At 57.2% G+C, this 20,403-nt stretch overlaps 1 protein-coding gene across 4 annotated transcripts; it reads left to right on the forward strand.

The window, feature by feature from the left end:
• Nucleotides 1-2,691: 2,691 nt before the first annotated feature.
• SEPTIN3 (septin 3) lies at nucleotides 2,692-20,030 on the forward strand. 4 transcript variants are annotated; one of them, XM_037068276.1, is made up of 11 exons: nucleotides 2,692-2,818; nucleotides 7,058-7,249; nucleotides 9,732-9,860; nucleotides 10,327-10,408; nucleotides 11,513-11,650; nucleotides 12,892-13,009; nucleotides 13,844-13,939; nucleotides 14,040-14,139; nucleotides 16,234-16,285; nucleotides 16,570-16,663; nucleotides 19,390-20,030. In XM_037068276.1, exons 1-11 carry the CDS (start codon nucleotides 2,809-2,811, stop codon nucleotides 19,468-19,470), a joined length of 1,092 nt encoding a protein of 363 aa, XP_036924171.1. In that variant the 5' UTR covers nucleotides 2,692-2,808; the 3' UTR covers nucleotides 19,471-20,030. The 4 variants fall into 4 exon arrangements, with proteins under 4 accessions (XP_036924171.1, XP_036924172.1, XP_036924173.1 ...); XM_037068277.1 differs by having other exon boundaries at nucleotides 14,043-14,139; XM_037068278.1 differs by having other exon boundaries at nucleotides 18,749-19,454.
• The last annotated feature ends 373 nt before the right edge of the window (nucleotides 20,031-20,403 follow it).

The raw sequence follows: 20,403 nt of genomic DNA on the forward strand, positions 1-20,403 counted from the left end.
CACACCTGGACAGGCTGGGCAAAGCCATAGCTACAGCAGGTGCAGCCGAGCCACATACAACGACAGGGGCCACCGCCGCAGACTTGGCTGCCCGAGACCCAGTCAAGTCGGGCACAGCCAGGCCGGACAGAGTCCTGGCTTTGGATAGAGTGAATCCGGCCAGGTTGGACGTAACTACGGATTCTCTTGTTTTGGACACAAACAGTCAGGGCACAGCCATGGGTTCGGTCGTGCCGCCCGCGCTAGACCCAGCAACTGGGCAGACCATGCCGGGCAGTGTCATTAACCTGACCACCTCAGACACTGCCACCTACCCACGGATGTCGAGCAGAAGCACAGACCCAGGCCTGGACCACTGTACAGCAGATGCTGCCAAAGACCTGCCCAGAGAAACCAAAGGTAAATGCAAAGAGCTTAGCTGGCTACTGGGAATCAGGAGGGGGTGGAGGGGTGGTAGAAGGGCCTGGGGATGGATTATACTTGGATAGAACAGGGAGGGGGGCTCTAAGGTCAGAGTCAAATGCACAAAGGAGGGGTGCAAGGGGAGGCAACAAGAGTAAGGGCAGAACGCACCATCACCATCACCTGGGTCCCGACCTGCCAGGCAGGGTCAGCCTGAGGGAAATCACCAGAAGGGAGGTTAGCATCCACATGGCTGTTTCCGGGCTCCAGGAAGTGCTGGCATGATCAGGGGACTTGTAGGCGAGTCCAGGTAGAAGCAAACTACCCACGTGAAAACACAGACCTGCACTTCAGTAAATAGTGGTTAGTCTGACAGTCCTCCCTGGCTGGGCTCCTCTAGATGTGAATAGTGACCTCACCAGAGATAGCCTCCACTCACATTTGGCCTTTTGGGGAGACGGCTGTTGCTTAAGAACTGTCTCACCTGGAATTCTCTCTCTTGGCCCCCCCCCCCAGTCCCTTTAGTGCTGAAAAGTGAGTTGGGAACTTGCATACATGGAAGTCCCACACAGAACTGTGAGCAGGTCAGCACAAGTGCCCCACGTTCATTTGGCCTCAGAGAGCCTGTGACATGCTCTCGGTCGTGCAGCTGGCTAGTGGCAGTAAGCTAGTGGGGAGCCAGACCTTGGACTCCTACTCTGGGGCATCTCATCCCCAACATTTCCCAGGCTCAGAGAGCCTGGCCCTGGCAGATGCTTGGAGGCACCCAGTCCAGCACCCTCACCAGGGCTTTGGAGCTCTCCCCGGTTCTGGTCTGCACGCCTCCCTCTGCGACCGCGGCGTGCCCTCCATCCTCAGCCCAGCCTTCTCTCCCGAAATGAAAGCATGGACAGCCAGCGGCCGGCTGCCCCCTCTACCCACGTCCAGAAGCAGCCCTTTTCTTCCTGAACTGACTCCCACCCTCCCTGGTCTTGCTCTCTCAGCTGCAGAAACCTGGGTATCCCTCTTTGTCCGCTCTCTCTTCCACCCCATCCAGTCTACTTCCAACTCTGTTAATTCACCTCCTGGACTGTCTGTCCCCTCCTCTCCATCCCTCCGCCTTGGGATGCCACAGCTCCCCTCCCCCCAGGGCTCTCTCCTCCACGCAGCTGCCCCAGGGACTCACATATTTGATGGCAGCACTTTCAGCATAACAGCCACTGGTGGCTCACCTCTGTCCTCCCTTCAGGTCCAGCTCCTTCACCTGGCATCCAGGGCCTCGGCCTCCTCCAGCCTCTTAGCTCCATGTCCCTGTCTGGAATTGTCCCTGCTTCGGCTGCAGCTGGGAGCCCTGGTGGTCCACCAACAGCGCCATGCAGCTCTCCCTTCTGGGTTCCTCACCTCTGCCGCCCCCTCACCACACCCTTCTATCCTTCCCTCCCACCGCCTTTCGCCTTTCCATCTAAGCCCTTGCTGCCTCCAAGAACTCCACGATCCCTCTCTTCTCAGGGTGCCCACCTCCACCCCCCCAGAGTACCCATGCATACCCCCCACCCCCCACATTAGGACAGGCCAGCTTTCTGTCTCCCCTACTGAACAGGGGAAGCCCTTTGAGGACAGGGAGGGCTATTCTCATCCCTGTTCCCCTGGTGCCTGGCAACGGGCTGTCCGTTAATGCTGATGGACTTCATGACAGATTTTTCTGATGGGTAAATCAAGACTCAGGAAAGTTCCTGAGCAGCTCAAGGTCATGGGGCACATCGTCCAGGAGCTAGGCCTGGAACCTGGGCCCCTGACTCAGGGCTCTACAGGCACCCGCGCTGGGGCGGAATCGCCCTGGGCCAGAGCAATAGCCCAACCTCCGAGTGACTCACGCGCGCACTCCGCCGCCCGCTGCTGCCACGGGTCCCCCGCGCCCCAGCCTAGAGAGTAAGAGGCTGGAGCCGGATCCCGGGGAACAGACGGGGGTTGGGATGCGGACACCTTCCCGGGCCCAGCATCCCGAGCCTACGGTTACAGCGCCCCTTTGTGCCTCCTGGGCCGCCCGCTGCCGGGTGCCTGCTCACGCGTGCGGACGCGCGGGGAGCGGGAGAGGGCGCGGGTGCCGTGGAAGGGGGAGGGGCACTCAGCAGGCCGGCGGGCGCGCGGGTCACGTGGTGCGGGTGGCAGCGGCGGAGGCGGCATCGGTGCGCGCGGGCAGGAGCAGCGCGGCGCGAGCGAGCAGCGGCGAGATCCCGGGCGGGTGCGGCGGTGCGGGGCGCAGGGGCGGCGCGGCCGGGCCGCGGGCTGGGCGGGTGGGCGGAGAGCGCGGAGGGGCGAGGCCCGGCTGCGGGGGCCGCTTGGCCCAGGAGGAGCCCGCGCCCCGCTCAGCCTTGCAGCCCCGCGCCCTGAGCATCTCCCGGGAGGAACGGAGACAAAGGAGGATTCATGTCCAAAGGTAGGACGGCTGGCCGGCCCACGGGCGCCCGCCAGGAGGAGGCTGTGGCCCCGTAAAGCCCGGCTGGAGGTGCTACCAGGGGGAGGGCTGCTGCCCACGCGCAATGACATATGCACAGACACACACACGCACCCACGGCGGCACACACCCCAAGATCTATATGCCCGGAGAAATTCACCCACAGGAATGCGGGGAGATACAGAGACCCACGGACACGCAAGGAGGGACCCAGATGCATACAGATAGCCCCACGCTGGAGCACACCGAGACACGCACACACACGCACGTCGTGCACAGGTATCAGGGCCACCTACCACCAGATGCGACCCCCAGGAGCTGACACGTAGACAGACCCCTCCCCCACGCACAAACAGACACCAGCTGGTGGTCTCCTAGGGAACTCGGTGGCCTCCGGAGAACCGGGATGGGGGAAGGGGGTGTCCCAGGGCCCTTTGCGCTTGAGGATAGGAAAAGACTAAGATATCTTTTGTGATTCCGTGTCTAAGAGCAGAGGCTTGTCGCTGGGGTGGACTGGAACTGCCTCCGCGGGTGGGGTGGGGCCTGGGGAAGCTCTCCGGCTCAGGAAGGAGGGAAGAGCCCCCCCCCCGCCCCCCACCCCACTCAGCCCAGGAGGCAGGTGCCGTTGGGAAAGGTCTCCTCCCACCGCTGCCACCTTCCCCACTGAGGGTGGGGTCCCTGGGCCAGACAAAGACACAGCCATTCATTGCCTGTGCGAAAAAGCACCAGAGCCCCTGCTTGGCCTGGCGATGGAGCTGCTGTTTCTGTGGGGGGCTCAGCCAGAGCTGAGCCAGGTGGAGCGTGGGTGCCTCTCCCTGGAGCCCTGATGGGGCAGGTGGCTCCTGGCAGGGGGTGCGGCAGCTTCTCCTCCTGCCCCAGGTCTCTGCAGGGTCCTGGGAGACCTGGGAGCCGAGGAGGGGCTCCAAGGACCATTTAGGCCAGCTAGGTCCTGCTGTGACCCTGTCCTGAGCTCCTCCCCACCCGTGGGAAGCCAGCCCCTTTTGATCCCTGCTGTGGGGAGGGAGCAGGCCTTTTTAAACCAGAGTGTCCCCCTCGACTGTGGCCTACATGCAGGCACCATTTACTGGCTGGGGGTCAGCTGCTGTTAGAGGAGCTTCTGAGGGAGGAGAGAAGTAACACCTGCCTGACAGTGAGACAGTCACTCTCTCATTCATTCATTCACCACTCACTCGTTGCTGGGTGCCCGGGTTATGCTCTGCACATTGGGCACAGAGCGTGATGAGACACGGCTCTCACCCTAAGGGCAGAAACTAGCGTGTGTTCAGTGCCAGGTGATCTACGTCCTTGCTTTTGTGTAACCTTCACAGCAACTTGGCAAGGTGGGTGCTGCCCCACTTTCCTGAGGGGAACAGTGAGGCTCGCAGGGGCCACCCAGCCAGGAATCAGGCCTGGGCCCACTCCCCAGCTGGGGTTGGCGGGCGGGACACAGGTGGGGTAGGGGCACTGTAAGGGCAGAGGTGGAGCTACAGAATTTCAGAGCAGTATTTGTCCTGTGCCCTGGAGGTCTTTGGGGACTTGTCAGGACACCTCGCCAGAGAGCGGGCCCTCAGGGGTAATGACCTTGTCTGGGGTCCAACAGTGTCCTTGGCATTTCGTGTAGGGTTTGGGTGGAGTAGGCTCCTATTTGGCAGCAGGCCTGCGGAGTGGCCTGCCAGGGACAGTGGAATGAATGGATGAATGAATGAATGAGATGAACACCAAGGGACTCAGGGGCCGAGGCAGCGCAGAGGAAGGGCACCTCCGCCCAGGAGGGCAAGTAGAGGCTTTCTTGAGGAGCAGCCCTTGAGCCCCTGGTGAGGGGAGAGCAGGAGTTAGCCAGGCACCAGAGGGGCAGAGGCCTCCCAGCCCCCGCCCCACGTTGCCGTGCTCGCGGCCGGCTGACGGTTGTTGGTGTGGAACTGGAAGGTGTGTGTGGGGACTTGGCTGTGAGTGCTCTTCACGGTGAGTGCTCTTCACGGTGAGCGCAGTGGGTGTTAGCAGGTGCTCACGGGGGGATGTCTGCCCGTGCACCGGACCTGAAGCAGGCCTGGCCACCGCGAGGACACCCGCTTTATAAGAATCCTCAGAAAAACTCCCGTAAATAAGGACAAGACTCCACTTTCCAGGTGTGGAGACCCCACGGGCTCTGCTGTACAGGCACAAGGGAAGTGGGAAGGGCCAGCGTGTGTGCAGCTGGGCAGGGAAACGGGGCCCTGGCCCCGCGCAGGTGTGCTGAGTGGGCTGGGAGCCGCGTGGGGAGCGTCGGGGAGCCGCAGGCTGTGAGAGTCAGTCAGCCGCTGCGGGCCGAGCCAATCTCGCTGCCAGCCGCCTTGCTAGCCACAGCTTCCTGGGACGCAGGAGGGAGCCCGGCCAGGCCCCGGGGAGGCCCAGAGCTGTGTCAGATTCGGCCGTGCCTGGGAGTGGCAAGGAAAGAACATTTTCCCATTGGGAGACAGAGTCTTGCCAAGACCCGTGGAAGGACCAGGTGGTTGGGTGTGAGAACAGACTCCTGGCTGGGTGTGGAGTGGGGGAGGGGGCTCTCCCAACCTCTCTCCTTCCAGCAGCACCCCCCCCCCATCAGCTTGAGGCTGCGGGGCCAACTGGAGGGGCTGCTGGAGACAGTGTGCGGTCCAGTGACTGCACAGTGTGATTAGCAGCTGGGCACCTCCCTTTGACAAGTGCTTTCACACGCACTCCTTCACCTGCCCCCCCTCCCCAAGTCAGTGAACCTGAAAAGGCAGGGGCAGGAGGGACTGGAGCTGTGAGGCGCGGTGTGGGTGCTTCCAGGCGTCGTGTCTCATGGAATGCTCTGCATGGGCTCCTGGGTGGAGGTACTTTGTCCGAGTCCACACTTCTGGCAAGTAGCGGAGCCAGGCTCCTCCCTCTTCACCCCACACACCCCATTTCATGGATGGGACAAGGTGGCTGTTCTCCTGAAACCTAGTCAGACAGTGGCCTGATGGGGACGCACACAGATCTCTTAAATGTGCATGATGTCTGTTGGTGACCAGCCAGATGAGGGGCTGTGCACCTTCGCCCCCTGGTGCAGGGTTGTGACCTCCCCTCCGCCACCCACCCTCCCAACAAGACGCTGCGTTGCCTCAGGCAAGGGACTGCCCTGACCTGGGTCTCATCCTATCCACACTGGTCAAAAGGGGAGACGTGTTCCTCCAGGACATTCAGAGCTCTGGCTAGGAGGGCGGCTGTAGCTCCTCAGGGCACACCACTTTGCAGTGGTGCTCATGGAGCAGAGGGGACCCTGGGGCTGGAATGGGAGTNGACGCACACAGATCTCTTAAATGTGCATGATGTCTGTTGGTGACCAGCCAGATGAGGGGCTGTGCACCTTCGCCCCCTGGTGCAGGGTTGTGACCTCCCCTCCGCCACCCACCCTCCCAACAAGACGCTGCGTTGCCTCAGGCAAGGGACTGCCCTGACCTGGGTCTCATCCTATCCGCATTGGTCAAAAGGGGAGACGTGTTCCTCCAGGACATTCAGAGCTCTGGCTAGAAGGGCGGCTGTAGCTCCTCAGGGCACACCACTTTGCAGTGGTGCTCATGGAGCAGAGGGGACCCTGGGGCTGGGATGGGAGTGATGCTCTCTCTGCAGAGAGGCGGTAGCTCCATTTGCTTTCAAAAGACAAAGCCAGAGGTCAGTGGCAGACAGTAAGGGTTAGGTCCAGTATCCTGTATGGCCTTTGCCCTTTATCTGGGGGCAGGCTCAGGTGAGAATAACCCCCCTTCTCTTAGACCGTGGTTCTCCATGAGGGAAGGCCGTGTGGTCCCCAGGGGACATTTGGCATTGTCCAAAGCAGTATTTGGCTCTCACTGCTGGGGGCTATTCCTGGCATTCAGTAGAGGCCGGGGGTGCCACTGAACGTTCTACAGTGCGCAGGACAGCCCCCCACAGTAACGATTCTGCCCAAAATGTCAGCAGCGCCGAGGGGGAGAAACCCTCGGGTTAGCCACACAGACGTGGTACTCGGAAGCAGCGAGTGGCCCCAGCAACTGGAGAGTTGGTTCTGCTCCAGATTCTGCAGCTGACTTGCTCTGTCGTCTTAGGCAAGTCCTTTCCTCCAGGGTCAGTCTCTTCATGTGTGAAATGAGGGACTTGTGCTGGCTGAGGTCTCAGGTCCCTTCCAGTCCCAGTTCCGGATCCGGGGACTGATGCTGTGGCTTCCCTGTGACGTCTGCAGCCACCCCTCCCACCTTGGCTTTTCAGGGCTCCCAGACAACAGGACGGACGCAGCCATGTCAGAGCTGGTGCCTGAGCCCAGGCCGAAGCCGGCAGTGCCCATGAAGCCCATCAGCATCAACTCCAACCTGCTGGGCTACATCGGCATCGACACCATCATTGAACAGATGCGCAAGAAGACCATGAAGACCGGGTTCGACTTCAACATCATGGTCGTCGGTACGGAAGGCCGGGGGGTCCCCGAGGCCAGGGGGGCGGGCAGCACCGAGGGTTCTGTTTCTCTCCCAAGGACAACCTCAGCCCTGGCCTCTCTAGGATGGGCCCCTGCCGGGTGTCCACAGGCTTCCTTTAGCCGCGCTCAGCCTGCTTTCTGGTGGGTGGCAGAGGGGGCTCCTCAGTGTCCCTGCTCACCTTCCAGAGCTGGGTGGAGGGAGTCGGGTGGGGCGTGGTCTTTTTCTGACCTTTTGTAGCATTTTAAAGCTTAGAAAGAACTTTTAGGACACTGACTGGCCACTAAGTACTGTCACCAGGTCACAGAGCGGTCTCAGTGAGACACTCTGTTGCTGAAACAGGGACCCGAGCATCATTCTTCTCCTTCTGTCATGACCTGGTCCGGTTGATCGAGTTCCGTCGGTTTTCCCGCAAACCTCTTTCAGGTCTGCCTGCTTCTCCCCGTCTCTGCTGCCCCCGCCCAGGCTGAGCCAGGTCTCTCATGGGGACTGCCACGGCCACCTGACCCTGTGCCGCTCCCAGGGAAGGAGCTGGGCCAGAGGGCAAGTCACTGGGAAATCCTGCTGTGAAGCACATCGGCCGGACGGAACAGTGCGCTTAGCGGCAGAGCCGGCTTCCTTTCTGGGGCAGACTTCTTGTCTCAGGAGCCACTCGCCGATGGTTTATGGACCCTGGCTGCAGGGCACAGTCCGAGTGGCACTGACCCTATTTCTGTCTCCTCGTCTCTTTAGTCCATTGTCACCAGTGTCTGGATGATTTTCCAACCTGAGAAACTCAGCAAGGCCCCCATCAGCTAAGTGTAAGGGTTCACACTGCTAGCCTGGCCTGGTCCTGCCTCTCCACGCGTCTCTCACCACCTCCCAGGGAGCATTCGGCTGCTCACAAGGAACGGTTCTCCCGAATGCTCTTGCCAGACTCTTCCCTCCCTCTGAGCCTTTGCATATGCTGTTCCCTCTGGCCACAAACCCCTTCCAGCTTCTCATGGGCCATTCGCAGTCACCCAGCTTTAAGCTTAGTGACTGCTTCTTCCTGGAAGTCTTCCTTGGCCCCAGAAAGACTGGACTGGATTCCCTCCAGGATGCTATTAAAATACCCCGTGCTGTTTCATTACAGCAACATGTTAGAATTGTTTAAGTTTTGGTCTTTCTCGAGGGTAAGGATGGAGTCTCCCTCACCACTCTATCACCAGTCCTAGCATAGCACTTGACACTCAGGAATACTTAATGAACAGGGGACCTTAGAAAACATCCAGACCGAGAACAGCAAGTACGTGGCACGTGGGCCGCCTCTCTTTCCACCAGCGCCGCGGCAGGCACCGCCGCTGGGCCCGGCACACGTGCAGTCTGAGCCCCGATGTGGCCTCCTTAACGTATCGGTTGGGGTGGCCACTACCAACTGATCAGTTGGGTAGAACAACGCACCTTATTTACCATCCCCGGTGGCATTCAGTCCTTTCCCTCCCGCCGCCTGCTCGGGAAGGAAACTGCAGGGTCAAACATGGCCACTCCCAGGCGCCCAGGGAAACGGCACCGTGGGCTCTAGGACCGCAGGCTGTGCCGCTGGACCTCTTCCTGATCCACCACAGGAACCCTCCAGGCCAGCGCCTTGGACTTTACTGCCCGTGTGGTCCATCCAGAAGACCTGTTAAAACCGCAGACTCTGGAGGATAGGGTTGGGGGGGCGGCTGGGATCCTACGCTTCCTCCCAGCGTCTGGGAGATGCTCATGCTGCCCAGCAAGGCTCGCTGTGGCTTGAGGCGCGTTAGAGTTTGAGAAGCACTGCTCAGACCAGTGGTTTCCAGTGCCCTTTCGCTGCAGAGCCCCCTTTCATGTGCTCCGTGGAACGAAGTCTAGGCCTGTGCGTGTGAACCGCCCCAAAGGGCGCCATGGTGAAGGGCTGGCTCTGCCCGCTCCGTGCTGCCTCTGCTACCAGCATCCTTCCGGGCATCCACCCCGTGACACGCTGACCACTCCACTGCACTAGAGATACCGAGTGGATATGGGCCAGGGGGTTCCTTGGGTTCAAGTCCTGGTCTTGCGCACCATTTACGTTAACTGGGGCTTACTCTCTCGGGGACAACCTCAGTGGGCATGGAGCTGGCTCTGCTGCCGGACTCGAAGGGCAGATAGAAGGCACATCACACGCAGGCCGCACCAGAATGCAAAGTGATTCTGTCACTGAAGACTTCAGTGACACACAAAACAAAAACCTGCCACCCTAGGCAAATGCAGAGGTTGTCTCCTGTCTGGACGGCCGTGGGGCTCCAGGAAGGAGGGATGCGGGGTCTACCACTCTCTCCATCACACGGGAAACCATCCCCATCTGCCCATAATCCCTGCTCAGCCTCTCCCTCCCCAGTGAGTGGTCAAAAAGGGCGTGGCCAGCTCGGGAATTCTGTCCCGGGAGAGATCTCGGGTTCTGGGTGTGGCCGTAGGGTCTCCCTGCCCTCTCATCCTCCTGTCTCGCTCAGGTCAGAGTGGGCTGGGCAAGTCGACGCTGGTCAACACGCTCTTCAAATCCCAAGTGAGCCGCAAGGCTTCCAGCTGGAACCGGGAGGAGAAAATCCCCAAGACAGTGGAGATCAAGGCTATTGGGCACGGTGAGGACCGGGGCAGGGGACCCCATGGGCATCGGTCAGAGGCCACTGCCTCTGCCAGAAAGGGGGAGGAATGGGGCCTATTGGAAAATGAGACAAATGAAAGACAACGTCAGTACAGAATAGAATTAAACTCTAAGCCCTAGGGAGCCAGCTCCTTAGATTGCAAGTCCAGAAGCTGGAGGAAGAGGGGTTAGGAAAAAAAAAAAAAAAGAAAGAAATGGGGCTTAAACTGGCCAATAAAGCCTGGGAGGGATTTAGATGGGCAGCAAGAAGTAGGGGGTTCCTTCCAGGTGCAGGGAGCAGCATGAACAAAGGCGCTGAAGTGGGGAAGACCCTGAACTTGACTTTTGCGATAATTGGTCCTGAAGAAGGAGGGAGCCTGGGCCTCCCTGGCTGGCAGGCAGCAGGGCACCTGTCGTCCGCTGGAAGAGTCACCTCCCTGGTGCCTTTTCTGTTCACACCCCAGTGATCGAGGAAGGTGGTGTCAAAATGAAGCTGACTGTCATCGACACCCCTGGCTTTGGGGACCAGATCAATAATGAAAACTGGTACGTGTGTGCCCTAAAACAGCGGGGGGGTGGGGTACTGAACGTGCGGCAGGTTCATTTGTGTCGAGAACCGCCTGCACCTGAGCTGAGCATTCAGTACTTTCCTGAGGGTGGGGGAGGGGCTGTAGGGAGGTGAGGGAAGAGGTCCAGATGGGGCCTGGGCATGGGGGTGGTGGAGACTGTGCAGGGGGGATTTTGGCGGAGGGATGGCCTGGCGGTGGCAGCAGGGGCAGGACAGACAGAGCAAGGGGACCTGGGGTGTGAATCCGGGCTGACCTGGACCAAGAGAGAAGGAGTGAGAGGCGGGAGGGAGGGAGCTGCCATGAGGATCGAGGGCCTCTGGGAACCCACAGAGCAGAGCTGTGGTCAGCGAGCAGCAGAGAAGGGGGTGAACGCGCTGCCCGGAGCGTAGATGGAAGGTTCCAGCCAGAAGCTGGTGTTCAGGTAGAAATGGGGACCACAGTGCCTCTGTGAGGGAGCTGGGCTCTGCCAGTGACAGGCAGGGCCACCGAACGAGACAAGTTAGAACAATCTTAGAAAAGTGACTGGATGTCCTCTTCTCTGGCTATACACATGCTCCTTGATAGAGAAAATAGTGACAATGACAAAGTCATGATAACGGACTGTTGCCACCACTGAGTGTTCTTTCTGATCTTGTGTGCATCCCCCCCCCCGTCCCCCCTGCTGCCCCCCTGCTGCCCCCCGTCCCCCCCCCCCATCACCTGTCACCTGCTCTCTCTCCCATTTTACTCAGGAGAACCCTGAGTCTCAGAGAGGGCAGAGCCTTCTCCAGGGCCTCCCGGCTAATAAGAAAGGGAGCTGGGGAAGGCGTGCAGCGCCCTCTGGAGGGCGGTGGGCTCCGCAGGCTCCCTTGGCCCAGTCAGAGGGCCAGGTGCCTGCAGGAGTGCTAGCCTTGCCAAGGAGGAAAGCCATCCACGGAAGGCTGGGAGGCCAAGGGAGAATGCTCAGCAGGTACCCTAGACGCCCCCGGGGGAAGTAGGAAATGAGATGGCTGTAAGGGGACCATACCCACAGAGAGCTCCCGGGTTCTGTGCTTCTGGGACACCCACCTGCTGTCTCCCCCACCCCACTCCTGCCCCGTAGCTGGGAGCCCATCGAGAAGTACATCAACGAGCAGTATGAGAAGTTCCTGAAGGAGGAGGTGAACATTGCCAGGAAGAAGCGCATCCCCGACACTCGCGTCCACTGCTGCCTCTACTTCATCTCCCCTACGGGACACTCGTATGTACCAGCCCCGGCCCCAGCGCGGGGCCTGGCTCTGGTCTGCGCCATCTGTGCCCGTTCTGTAGTCCATAACCAATTCACGGACTTGGCTGGGGAGGTCCATTTGGGCCCCGCTATGGTCAGGGCTCTGCGAGTCCCCAGACCTTCCCCAAGGAAGTCTGGCTTCCTTGCCAGAGAGTGGAGCCGACCAGCCTCAGCCGCCATGCGGCCCCTGGTGCTCTGGCACTGCCGCATGACCGTGCCTCTCTCAAAAACAGAAGTTGGTTCACCGGAGCAGAGGGCTGCTTAGTTATTCAGTGGACACCTGCTTTGCACAAGGCTGGGGTGGGGTGGGCGCAGCAAGAAGGGTTAAATGCGGGGGTGGGGCAGGGCTGCAGGATTGGGGCTGGTGTTTAGGATGGGGAGTAGGACCCAGCTGTAGGTATCTGGAGGGTGGCCAGCCCAGCACAAGGGGTCGAGAAATGAAGGCTGGCAGTAAGCAGGGCATGCTGGGAACTCTGGCTGTGCGTAGCAGGTGGGGCTGCCTGAAAGGGCGCACTGGCAGGGCATGGAGAGAACGTGTGGACGAGCAGACGACCTTCCTGTGGGGAAGGTCTCACAACTTATTGCTAAGCCCAGCTGCCAGGCCAGGGCTCTGTTCTGGAGAGGTTGGCACAAGCAAGGCGGGGCCCAAACGTGGGAGGAACCGGGTGCTCAGCGGGTGGGGCCCAGGAACTCAATAAAATGATTCGCTTTATTGCTCCCCAGAACTTGGGCTCAAGGTCTGCAAGGAAGCAGGCAGCCTGACTCAATAAGTCCCCTGACTGTACACTGCAGCCAGAGCCTGGGTGGAGCTGGGCCCTCAGAGGGAGCAGCAGACCCTAGTTGGACCCTTGCAGGGCCAAGCGGGGGCTGGGAGGAGGCCCGTCAGAACAAGACACCCACAAATAACCATGACACAAGGACATATGGGTGGGGTGACAGTCCGCAGCTGTCCCCGCCCAGCAAAGGTCCCCTGAGGGAGCGGGATTTGAGGAGAAGGGAGACGGAGGACCAGGTGGGGGTGGACAGTTGGACAGTTGGGGCCTGTCCTGCATATGGTGGGACGGTGGGTATGTGTCAGGAGAGAGAGCAGCCTCTTGGCCTCAGCCAGGTCCCCAGCCCAGTCCTCCTGTCCCCAGGGTGGCCCTGGGGTGGTGGCAGTGGCTCAGTGCGGGAGGGCCAGGTGGCTGTGACACTCCGCCTTCTCTGGGCCCCAGCTTGCGACCTCTTGACCTGGAGTTCATGAGACACCTCAGCAAAGTCGTGAACATCATCCCTGTCATCGCTAAGGCTGACACCATGACCCTGGAGGAGAAGTCCGAATTCAAGCAAAGGGTGAGAAGGCTCCCTCCTCCTGTTCCTGCCCTCATCCTGCCTTTCCCCTCTCCGGTCCAGGCCTCTCCTGCCCTCCAGTGCTGCATTCGCCTCTCCGCACTTCCCACCCAGCTCTCGCTTAGCCACTGAAGAGACTGGGCCGGCAGGGTCTGGGGGCCACTGGCAAAGGGGTTAGTGCAGGCTCAGGTGGCATTCTTCCCACTTTCCGAACTTCTAGAGACCCCTGAATACATAAATCACTGTGATCGTGAGAAACCACTCCTCACTGCTGGGAGGCTTGGAGGACTAGACAATTCATCAAGGCCCTCTAGTCCTTTCTGTCGTTCTCTGTGAACTCCTGTACTTCAAGCACCTAGGTGGAGATGGGGAGGGTGGTGTGCCAGAGAAGTATAACAATAATTATTGCCTTCAAGTAGACCACTGAAGAAGTCCTGGGTAGCTTCCTGGAGGAGGTGAGATTCAAGCTGAGCTTTGAAAGAGGGCAGAGTGGCCTGGGGTGGGCAGACTGGCCCCTCTTCCCTGCGAACAGGCACGTGACCTGTAGCGGCATGAGCACTGCCCATGTGCAATCCGTACTCAGCAGTGCTGTCAGAGTCTGCACCTTACAGACCTGAGAGGAGCAGGCTGCTGCCCCAGACTCTTCCTTGTCTCAGGTGGGGCTCTAGTTATCGTATGATTGGGGTTTGCACTTACTCAGGGACTCAGGACTCTGAGATGTCTATGGATTCTCAAGGCTGAGTTTAACCCTCTGTCTGCAGCGCACACGCACATGCACACACCCCCTCCCATTATTCTGACACCTGGCTGCCTTGCTTTTCGGTTCCTTGCCTCTAGGTTCGCAAGGAGCTAGAAGCGAACGGCATCGAATTCTACCCCCAGAAGGAATTTGATGAGGATTTGGAGGACAAGACGGAGAATGACAAAATCCGGGTGGGTGCCTGGGGCTCCGCTTGCCAGGCAGAGGGGGCCCCTCCTGCCCTTGGTGGCCCTGATTATAGAGGATGACGTGCCTGTGTGTCTGGTCTGTTAGCAGGAGAGCATGCCCTTTGCTGTGGTGGGAAGTGACAAGGAATACCAAGTGAATGGCAAGCGGGTCCTTGGCCGAAAAACTCCCTGGGGGATCATTGAAGGTAACTCAGTGCATCTTTTTGGAGAACCGGCTGCTGGCTAATTATGCGTATTTATTAAGCATGTCTAGGTCAAGGCACTGTCCCAGGATGTAAGATTTAAAAAGAGTGCCAGGCAGACCCTGCCGGAAGGAGCTTGCAGTGTGATTGAGAAATGAGACTCACAAGGCAGGAAGCAATAAAAGTCTGATTAGCGCCTCTCTGGGAGGCGCCAACTCACATGTCAGAGGTCTTCATGACGTGCAGAGATGACTGAGGACGAGGGACGCCAGAGAAAGGTTTTCACATGAAAGGGGATGCGATCCGACAGACTGCTGAAAGGTTCTTCAGATGTTGCCATTTTCGTTTTATTACAAATGGATGTGACCTTGAGGAGGTCATAATGATTCTGAAGGTTTTCAAAGAATCGCTTCAGTGATCTCATTCATTGCACCAACCCTCTGCGGGGGGCATCAGCTCCTCCGGCTCTTGAATTTCAGACACTTAAATGTCTTGCCCAAATCGCATGCCTTGTTAGTGGTGAAGCTTCGATATTTTTGATTCCAAAACCAAATTCAGCCCTGGCTGGTGTGGCTCAGTGGATTGAGTGCCAACCTGCAAACCAAAGGATTGCTGGTTCGATTCCTAGTCTGGGCACCTGCCTTGGTTGCGGACCAGGTCCTCAGTAGGAGGCATGTGAGAGGCAACCACACAGTGATGTTTCTCTCCCTTTCTCCCTCCCTTCCCCTCTCTAAAAATAAATAAATAAAAATCTTTAAACAAAACTAAACAAAAGCAAATTCATCCCATTGTATCATGTTGTCTCCCATTTTCCTATAATTTTTTTAAAGGTTTTATTTATTTATTTTTAGAGAGATGGGAAAGAAGGGAAAAAGAGAGGGAGAGAAACCTCAATGTGCAAGAGATACAAAAATCAGTTGCTTCTCACACGCCACCAGCTGGGGAGCTGGCCTGCAACCCAGGCCTGTGCCCTGCCCAGGGATCAAACTGTCGACCCTGTGGTTTGCAGGCGGGTGCTCAGTCCACTGAGCCACACCACCCAGAGCTTTCCTATGACTTTTTGTTGGGATTTTTTAAAGAGCATTTCTTCATCATTTGCTTTGAGTTGGAATTATTATTTTTTAAAAGATTTTATTTATTTATCTTTAGAGGGGAAGGGAAGGAGAAAGGGAGAGAAGTATCAATGTATGGTTGCCTCTCATGAGTCCCCTGCTGGGAACTGGCCTGCAACCCAGGCATGTGCCCTGACTGGGAATCGAACCGTGATCCTCTGGTTCGCAGGCCCGAGCTCTATCCACTGAGCTATGCCAGCCAGGGTGAGTTGGAATTATTTATGAGAATGCCTGCCCTACCCATTAGATTATGGGGTTCATGTCAACCCTCTTCTGCTCCCACAATCCCTGACAAGTGATTTACAGATACAGTCATACCTTGGTACCCATCGGCTTTAGAACTCAAAAACCCTGTACTCGTCACATTTGGATGAGGAAAAAAAATGTGTCAGCACTCTGCACTTGCTCAGGACTCTTTGCACTCGCTGTAACTTGTGGGAGTCATGATGCTGCCCTGCAAGACACTCGTCGCTTGTTCGGTGCTTGGCGGTCTTGGCACTCGCCATGAGCTCATGGCGAGTACCGAGGTCCCCCTGTAGCAGGCACTCAGCCCATGTTGAATTAGTTATTGGGTAATGCATGCCCTGTTTTAACATGGCTCGATTGTTATTTTCTGTGTTACTGTCTTCCAATCTGACTATAAGCTGCTCAAGGATGGGAGTTGTGCCTTAGGCATGGGCAAGTTTCTTAGACAGCCTGTAACAGTATTCTTCTTCCTTCTCTATAAAGTGGGGAGTATAACGGTCACCCTCAGCTCTTACCCCACAGACTCTAGAACAGTATTGTGCCATTGTAGCTGCTTAATCAATGTTTCATGGATAAAGCCCAGTGCATTGCAGAGCAAGGGCAAGCAGACCTCGGGAAGAGTTACGCAGCCTGTCCCATGGAGTTCCCTGAAATGCCTCTGTGACCACAGCAGAGCGCACCTGCCGGGCGCCGCTGCACTGGTGAAATGACCACCTGTTTTGTTTTGTTTGGTTCACAGTGGAAAACCTCAACCACTGTGAGTTCGCCCTCCTTCGAGACTTCGTCATCAGGTGAGATGCGCCCCTGCCCCGGCTCAGGCGGCAGGTTTCGTGACCTCGGGTCAGGAGGCCACCTGCTCAGATCCACTGCCTTGGTCTCCAGGTCTCTCTCTCGGGCTTCCCGCCCGAGGTCCAGCTCCCATTCCGGAGCACGAGGGACAGAAGAAGGAGCACTGGCTCCCTGCAGTCGGGCCCACTGGGCCCAGGCTGTGGAAGTGACGTGTTAACCTTGGATGTGGGTCACCTCTTCCCCCTTCCACTCTAATCGTGTCCGTCTCGTCACCCATGTCCCTCAGGACCCACCTCCAGGACCTCAAGGAAGTGACACACAACATCCACTACGAGACCTACCGGGCCAGGCGTCTCAATGACAACGGAGGCCTCCCTCCGGTGAGCGCGGACACAGAGGAGAGCCACGACAGTAACCCATGACGACCCTCTCCCTATGCCATCGCACACAGCCACCTCTCCACACACCCCAATACCGCCACCACCCGCCGTCTCCTTTCCACCCTGTCCCACTGGCCTGTCTGGTATTTGTGGAGCATCTTGTCTATGGCGTGCGTGTGCGTGAGAGAGACAGTATGTGTGTGTGTGTGTGTGTGTGTGCGCGCGCACGTGTGTGTGAGTGTGTGTTCAGGGGTGAGGTATTTTCACTGCCCTCCCCGGGAAGTCCCCTGTAAGTTTGGTTTTTCCATGGCTCTCCATTATCCGTCTCCTCTCCTTGTCCCAGAGCAGAGCCACGTGCCTCACTCAAGAGGTCTGGGGAGGTTTCATTTAGAAACAAGGGTGCAGGCAAGCCACAGGCAACTCTTTTTTATCTCCGAGCCTACCCGCACACAGGACCACAGGAGTCTTCCAAGGACAGGCTGCAGAGCTGGGCCCGGGAGGGGGTGAGGAGTTTGGACTTAACCTTCCCTGGTAGCCAGGGTGGTGGGGGGCAAGGCCAGGACTTCCTGGAAAAAGGGAGGTCAAGGACAGCAGAGAAGTGGGCCAAGCTGGGCCCCTGCAGGAAGAATTAGTGCCTAGAGGTGGAGACGAAAGCTCCACCCTTCGGTCTCTGTCACATTCACAGCGGAAGCTACTGCCGTCCCAGTGGCAGGCGGCCTGCTGTCTTCCACACGCCACGCTCACCTTGCTCCCACTCTCTCCACTTCCCACTCCCCTCATTTCTTCACCCTGCCCCTCCCTCCCTTCTTTCACTCCCTTGTAGATTAATCCACTTTAGCTCCATTTCCATATTTAGAATGTATGCCCAGTCTACTTCTGAAAATGACTTGAGGCCACCTTAAAATAAAATCACAGCCAAAAGCACGGGACAGTACAAACTAGGGTGATGAAAAAACAGAGGCATCGTAAGGAAGGGGAAAGCGTTTGTGCGGGCAGTGCTGAGCCTAGCCCGGAGCTTGTGGGCAGCCTGGCCAGGCAGCAGATGCAGCGAGCACGCGCTTCCTGGTGTCTGGGCAGAGCACGCAGGCCGGTCAAGGGAGACACCCTTTTTAGGCATCAAGTTCTAGAAAAACTGGGTCTAAAGACGTATCAAGAATAATATACAATATTTGTGTTTCTTGGTGGTTTACCTTTCTCTTCACTGGGATTCTTCCTCCTAAAAGCTGGCTTCTCTGTTGCTGTCTTCTCATAAACCTCGCTCCCTCTTCCTCCTCTTCTGTTTTCTCTCCGTGTTATGCTGAAGCTAATTGCATTTCGGTCTGTCTGTCTTTCTCCACCGCTTTTCCCATTCCCCCTCCTGACATCTGTAGACATTCCCAGTGATACCCCACAGTTGTACATTAGCCTTTTCTTGCCTTTCCCTGCAGCCTTGTATTTATTAACACATAGATCTCATTTGTTTTACAAACAAGTTACTTTTTCCTCCTTTAGTCAGTGAGGTGGCTAAAATTGGGGCTGGGGAAAACAGCAAGGGGCACAGTTGACAGTGACCTCATACAACCTCCTGTCCCATGTCCTGGTCCAACCCTAGGTGTTTTACAGGTCCTCTGCAAATCGCAGCATTTATAGTCCCTTTTCACTCAGGTGCTAGGAAAACACAAAGACTTAAGACCAAGACTCAGTGCACCAGGTGAAAGAGGTGGGTGATATCGCCAGTGACCCCAAAACCTACGGTCTCGATCTTTCCTGGAGGCTCTTACCAACCCAACCCGCATCCTCCCTGGCCCACAAAGCTGTTCCAGCGTAGGCACTGTCAGGATGGACCAGCAGGAGGGTTAGAGCCCAGAGGTTGCTACATTTCAACAGAAGAGGGATTCCTGGCTCCCACAGTGAGCAGTCCCGTGTGGAGACATGGGGCTGGACCCCTAGGCGTAGCAGGGCAGATCTGGGGGTGGGGGTGGCGGGCGCTGGAGAGGCTGAATAAAGTGATGCTTGCTGCCCCTGAATCGTGATCTCAGCCTCCCCAGAGAAGCTGTTTTATATGTCTGGTGTCCACACCCTCAACCGTTCTCAACCCCCCTGCAGGGAGAAGGCCTCCTGGGCTCTGTCCTTCCACCCGTGCCAGCCACCCCCTGCCCCACTGCTGAATGAAGGCCATTTCAAGCGCTGCTTCTCCCTCCATTCCTCTCAGCTGTTATTGCTGCAGGGCCATGGCCCTTTAAGGGCCCACCTGCACATCCCATCTGGGCCCTCGGCAGGTGGGAGGGGCCGACTGCTTTAGCACAGCTGCCTTCTCCATTTCTCCCAACACTCCTCTCCTCCCAGTGGAATGGAGTTCTCGCCAGCACCGCCCTCCTCCATCGTCTGTGTCAGCTGGGCCCAGCCCATCTGCAGGGTGGAAGAACTCATCGGGAGCTTCTTCTGCCCTTGCAACCCATACCCGCTCCTTGTGACCATCTCCAAGAGAAATGGCACTGCTCCCTGTCCATCTGCATGAGCTACTTTTGGCTTTCTTAAAAGGTCAAGAAAGCCACTTTTCTGCTTATCAGATTCATTGACATCAGCTGTGTGAGCCCAGATGTGGGACAAAGGTGTCTCCTTCATTGCTTAAAGCTTAGTTGTAAGGATGGGTGACTCCAGATATCGGGAAGCAAGGGCTAGGGTCGCTCCTTTAAAATCGCCACTTTGGGCCGGCCCAGAGTGAGGATGCGCCCCCCCCCCCATAGCCTCTCAGGAAGAGTGGTTTTCCCGAAGAGACATTTCTGGAGTTGACTTCTTTATCTTCAATCTTAAAAAAAAAACACTAAACACAGACACAAAACTCCAGAACCCCACCAGATGTGAAACCTAGGAAGAAAAAAAGCACCTCTCTGCCTACTCAGCAATAAGAGGGATCTCTTCCCACCCACACTGGCTATTCCTACCCCCCACCTCCACCCTGTTAATATGAGTAATGAATACGCCCGGCCATAGTTGGCCACCTGTAGGCTAGTGGAAAATACCCAATGAAGGGCAAAGGCCCTCATCAGATGCATGAATGTCTGCGAATGTCGGCTGCCACTGCCCCACACACTGTGTCTAGAGAACCCCCTGCCCTCTCCTCCCCATCGCCACCTGGACGCAACTTGCTCAGAGGCTGGTGACTTGTGGGCCATTCATCTACGATCAAGTCCTGATGGAACAAGAGGCCCAAGCCTAGGGGATGCAAGAACGACCCATTTCTTAAATACTCTCAGTCCCAGCCAACCTTTTGGTGACATTATGGTTTAATTTCCCAACCGAAACCAAGCCAATGACACTCAAACTGGTTGTGTAAATGTTGCTAGACTTTATGTGTACAACTAAATATTGCTGTTTGAACGACTACCCGGCCTGGTCTCAGTCGTGTCCCTCACTCTTTGGCCAAACAGACATGACCATCTCACCTATGTATGGAGGGTGAGACAGGGACCATCTTGGTAAGAAGTAGCCATGGAAATTAAAGATAAAACATTTCGTGAGGTCAGCTCATCTTTAGTGGACATGAGGTTGGACCCCAGTCATAACTACCTGGGATTCTGTATCCAAGATGAGTGATGAAGTTATTACACTTGATCTTGAGGGATGCTGTGCTCTGCATAGCCTGCTTTCTTCAATCAAAACAGTGTCTTTTCATTCAGCTAATTTTCCTAGCTTTTCCCCTCATTTCTCTCGAAGGCACAAAACCTGAGTCTATCAAAGGTTTTGATAGACTACTATCA

This window comes from Sturnira hondurensis, unplaced genomic scaffold (genome assembly GCF_014824575.4).
Source record: "Sturnira hondurensis isolate 20B ecotype Veracruz unplaced genomic scaffold, ASM1482457v3 Scaffold0017436, whole genome shotgun sequence".
Lineage (NCBI taxonomy): Eukaryota > Metazoa > Chordata > Mammalia > Chiroptera > Phyllostomidae > Sturnira > Sturnira hondurensis.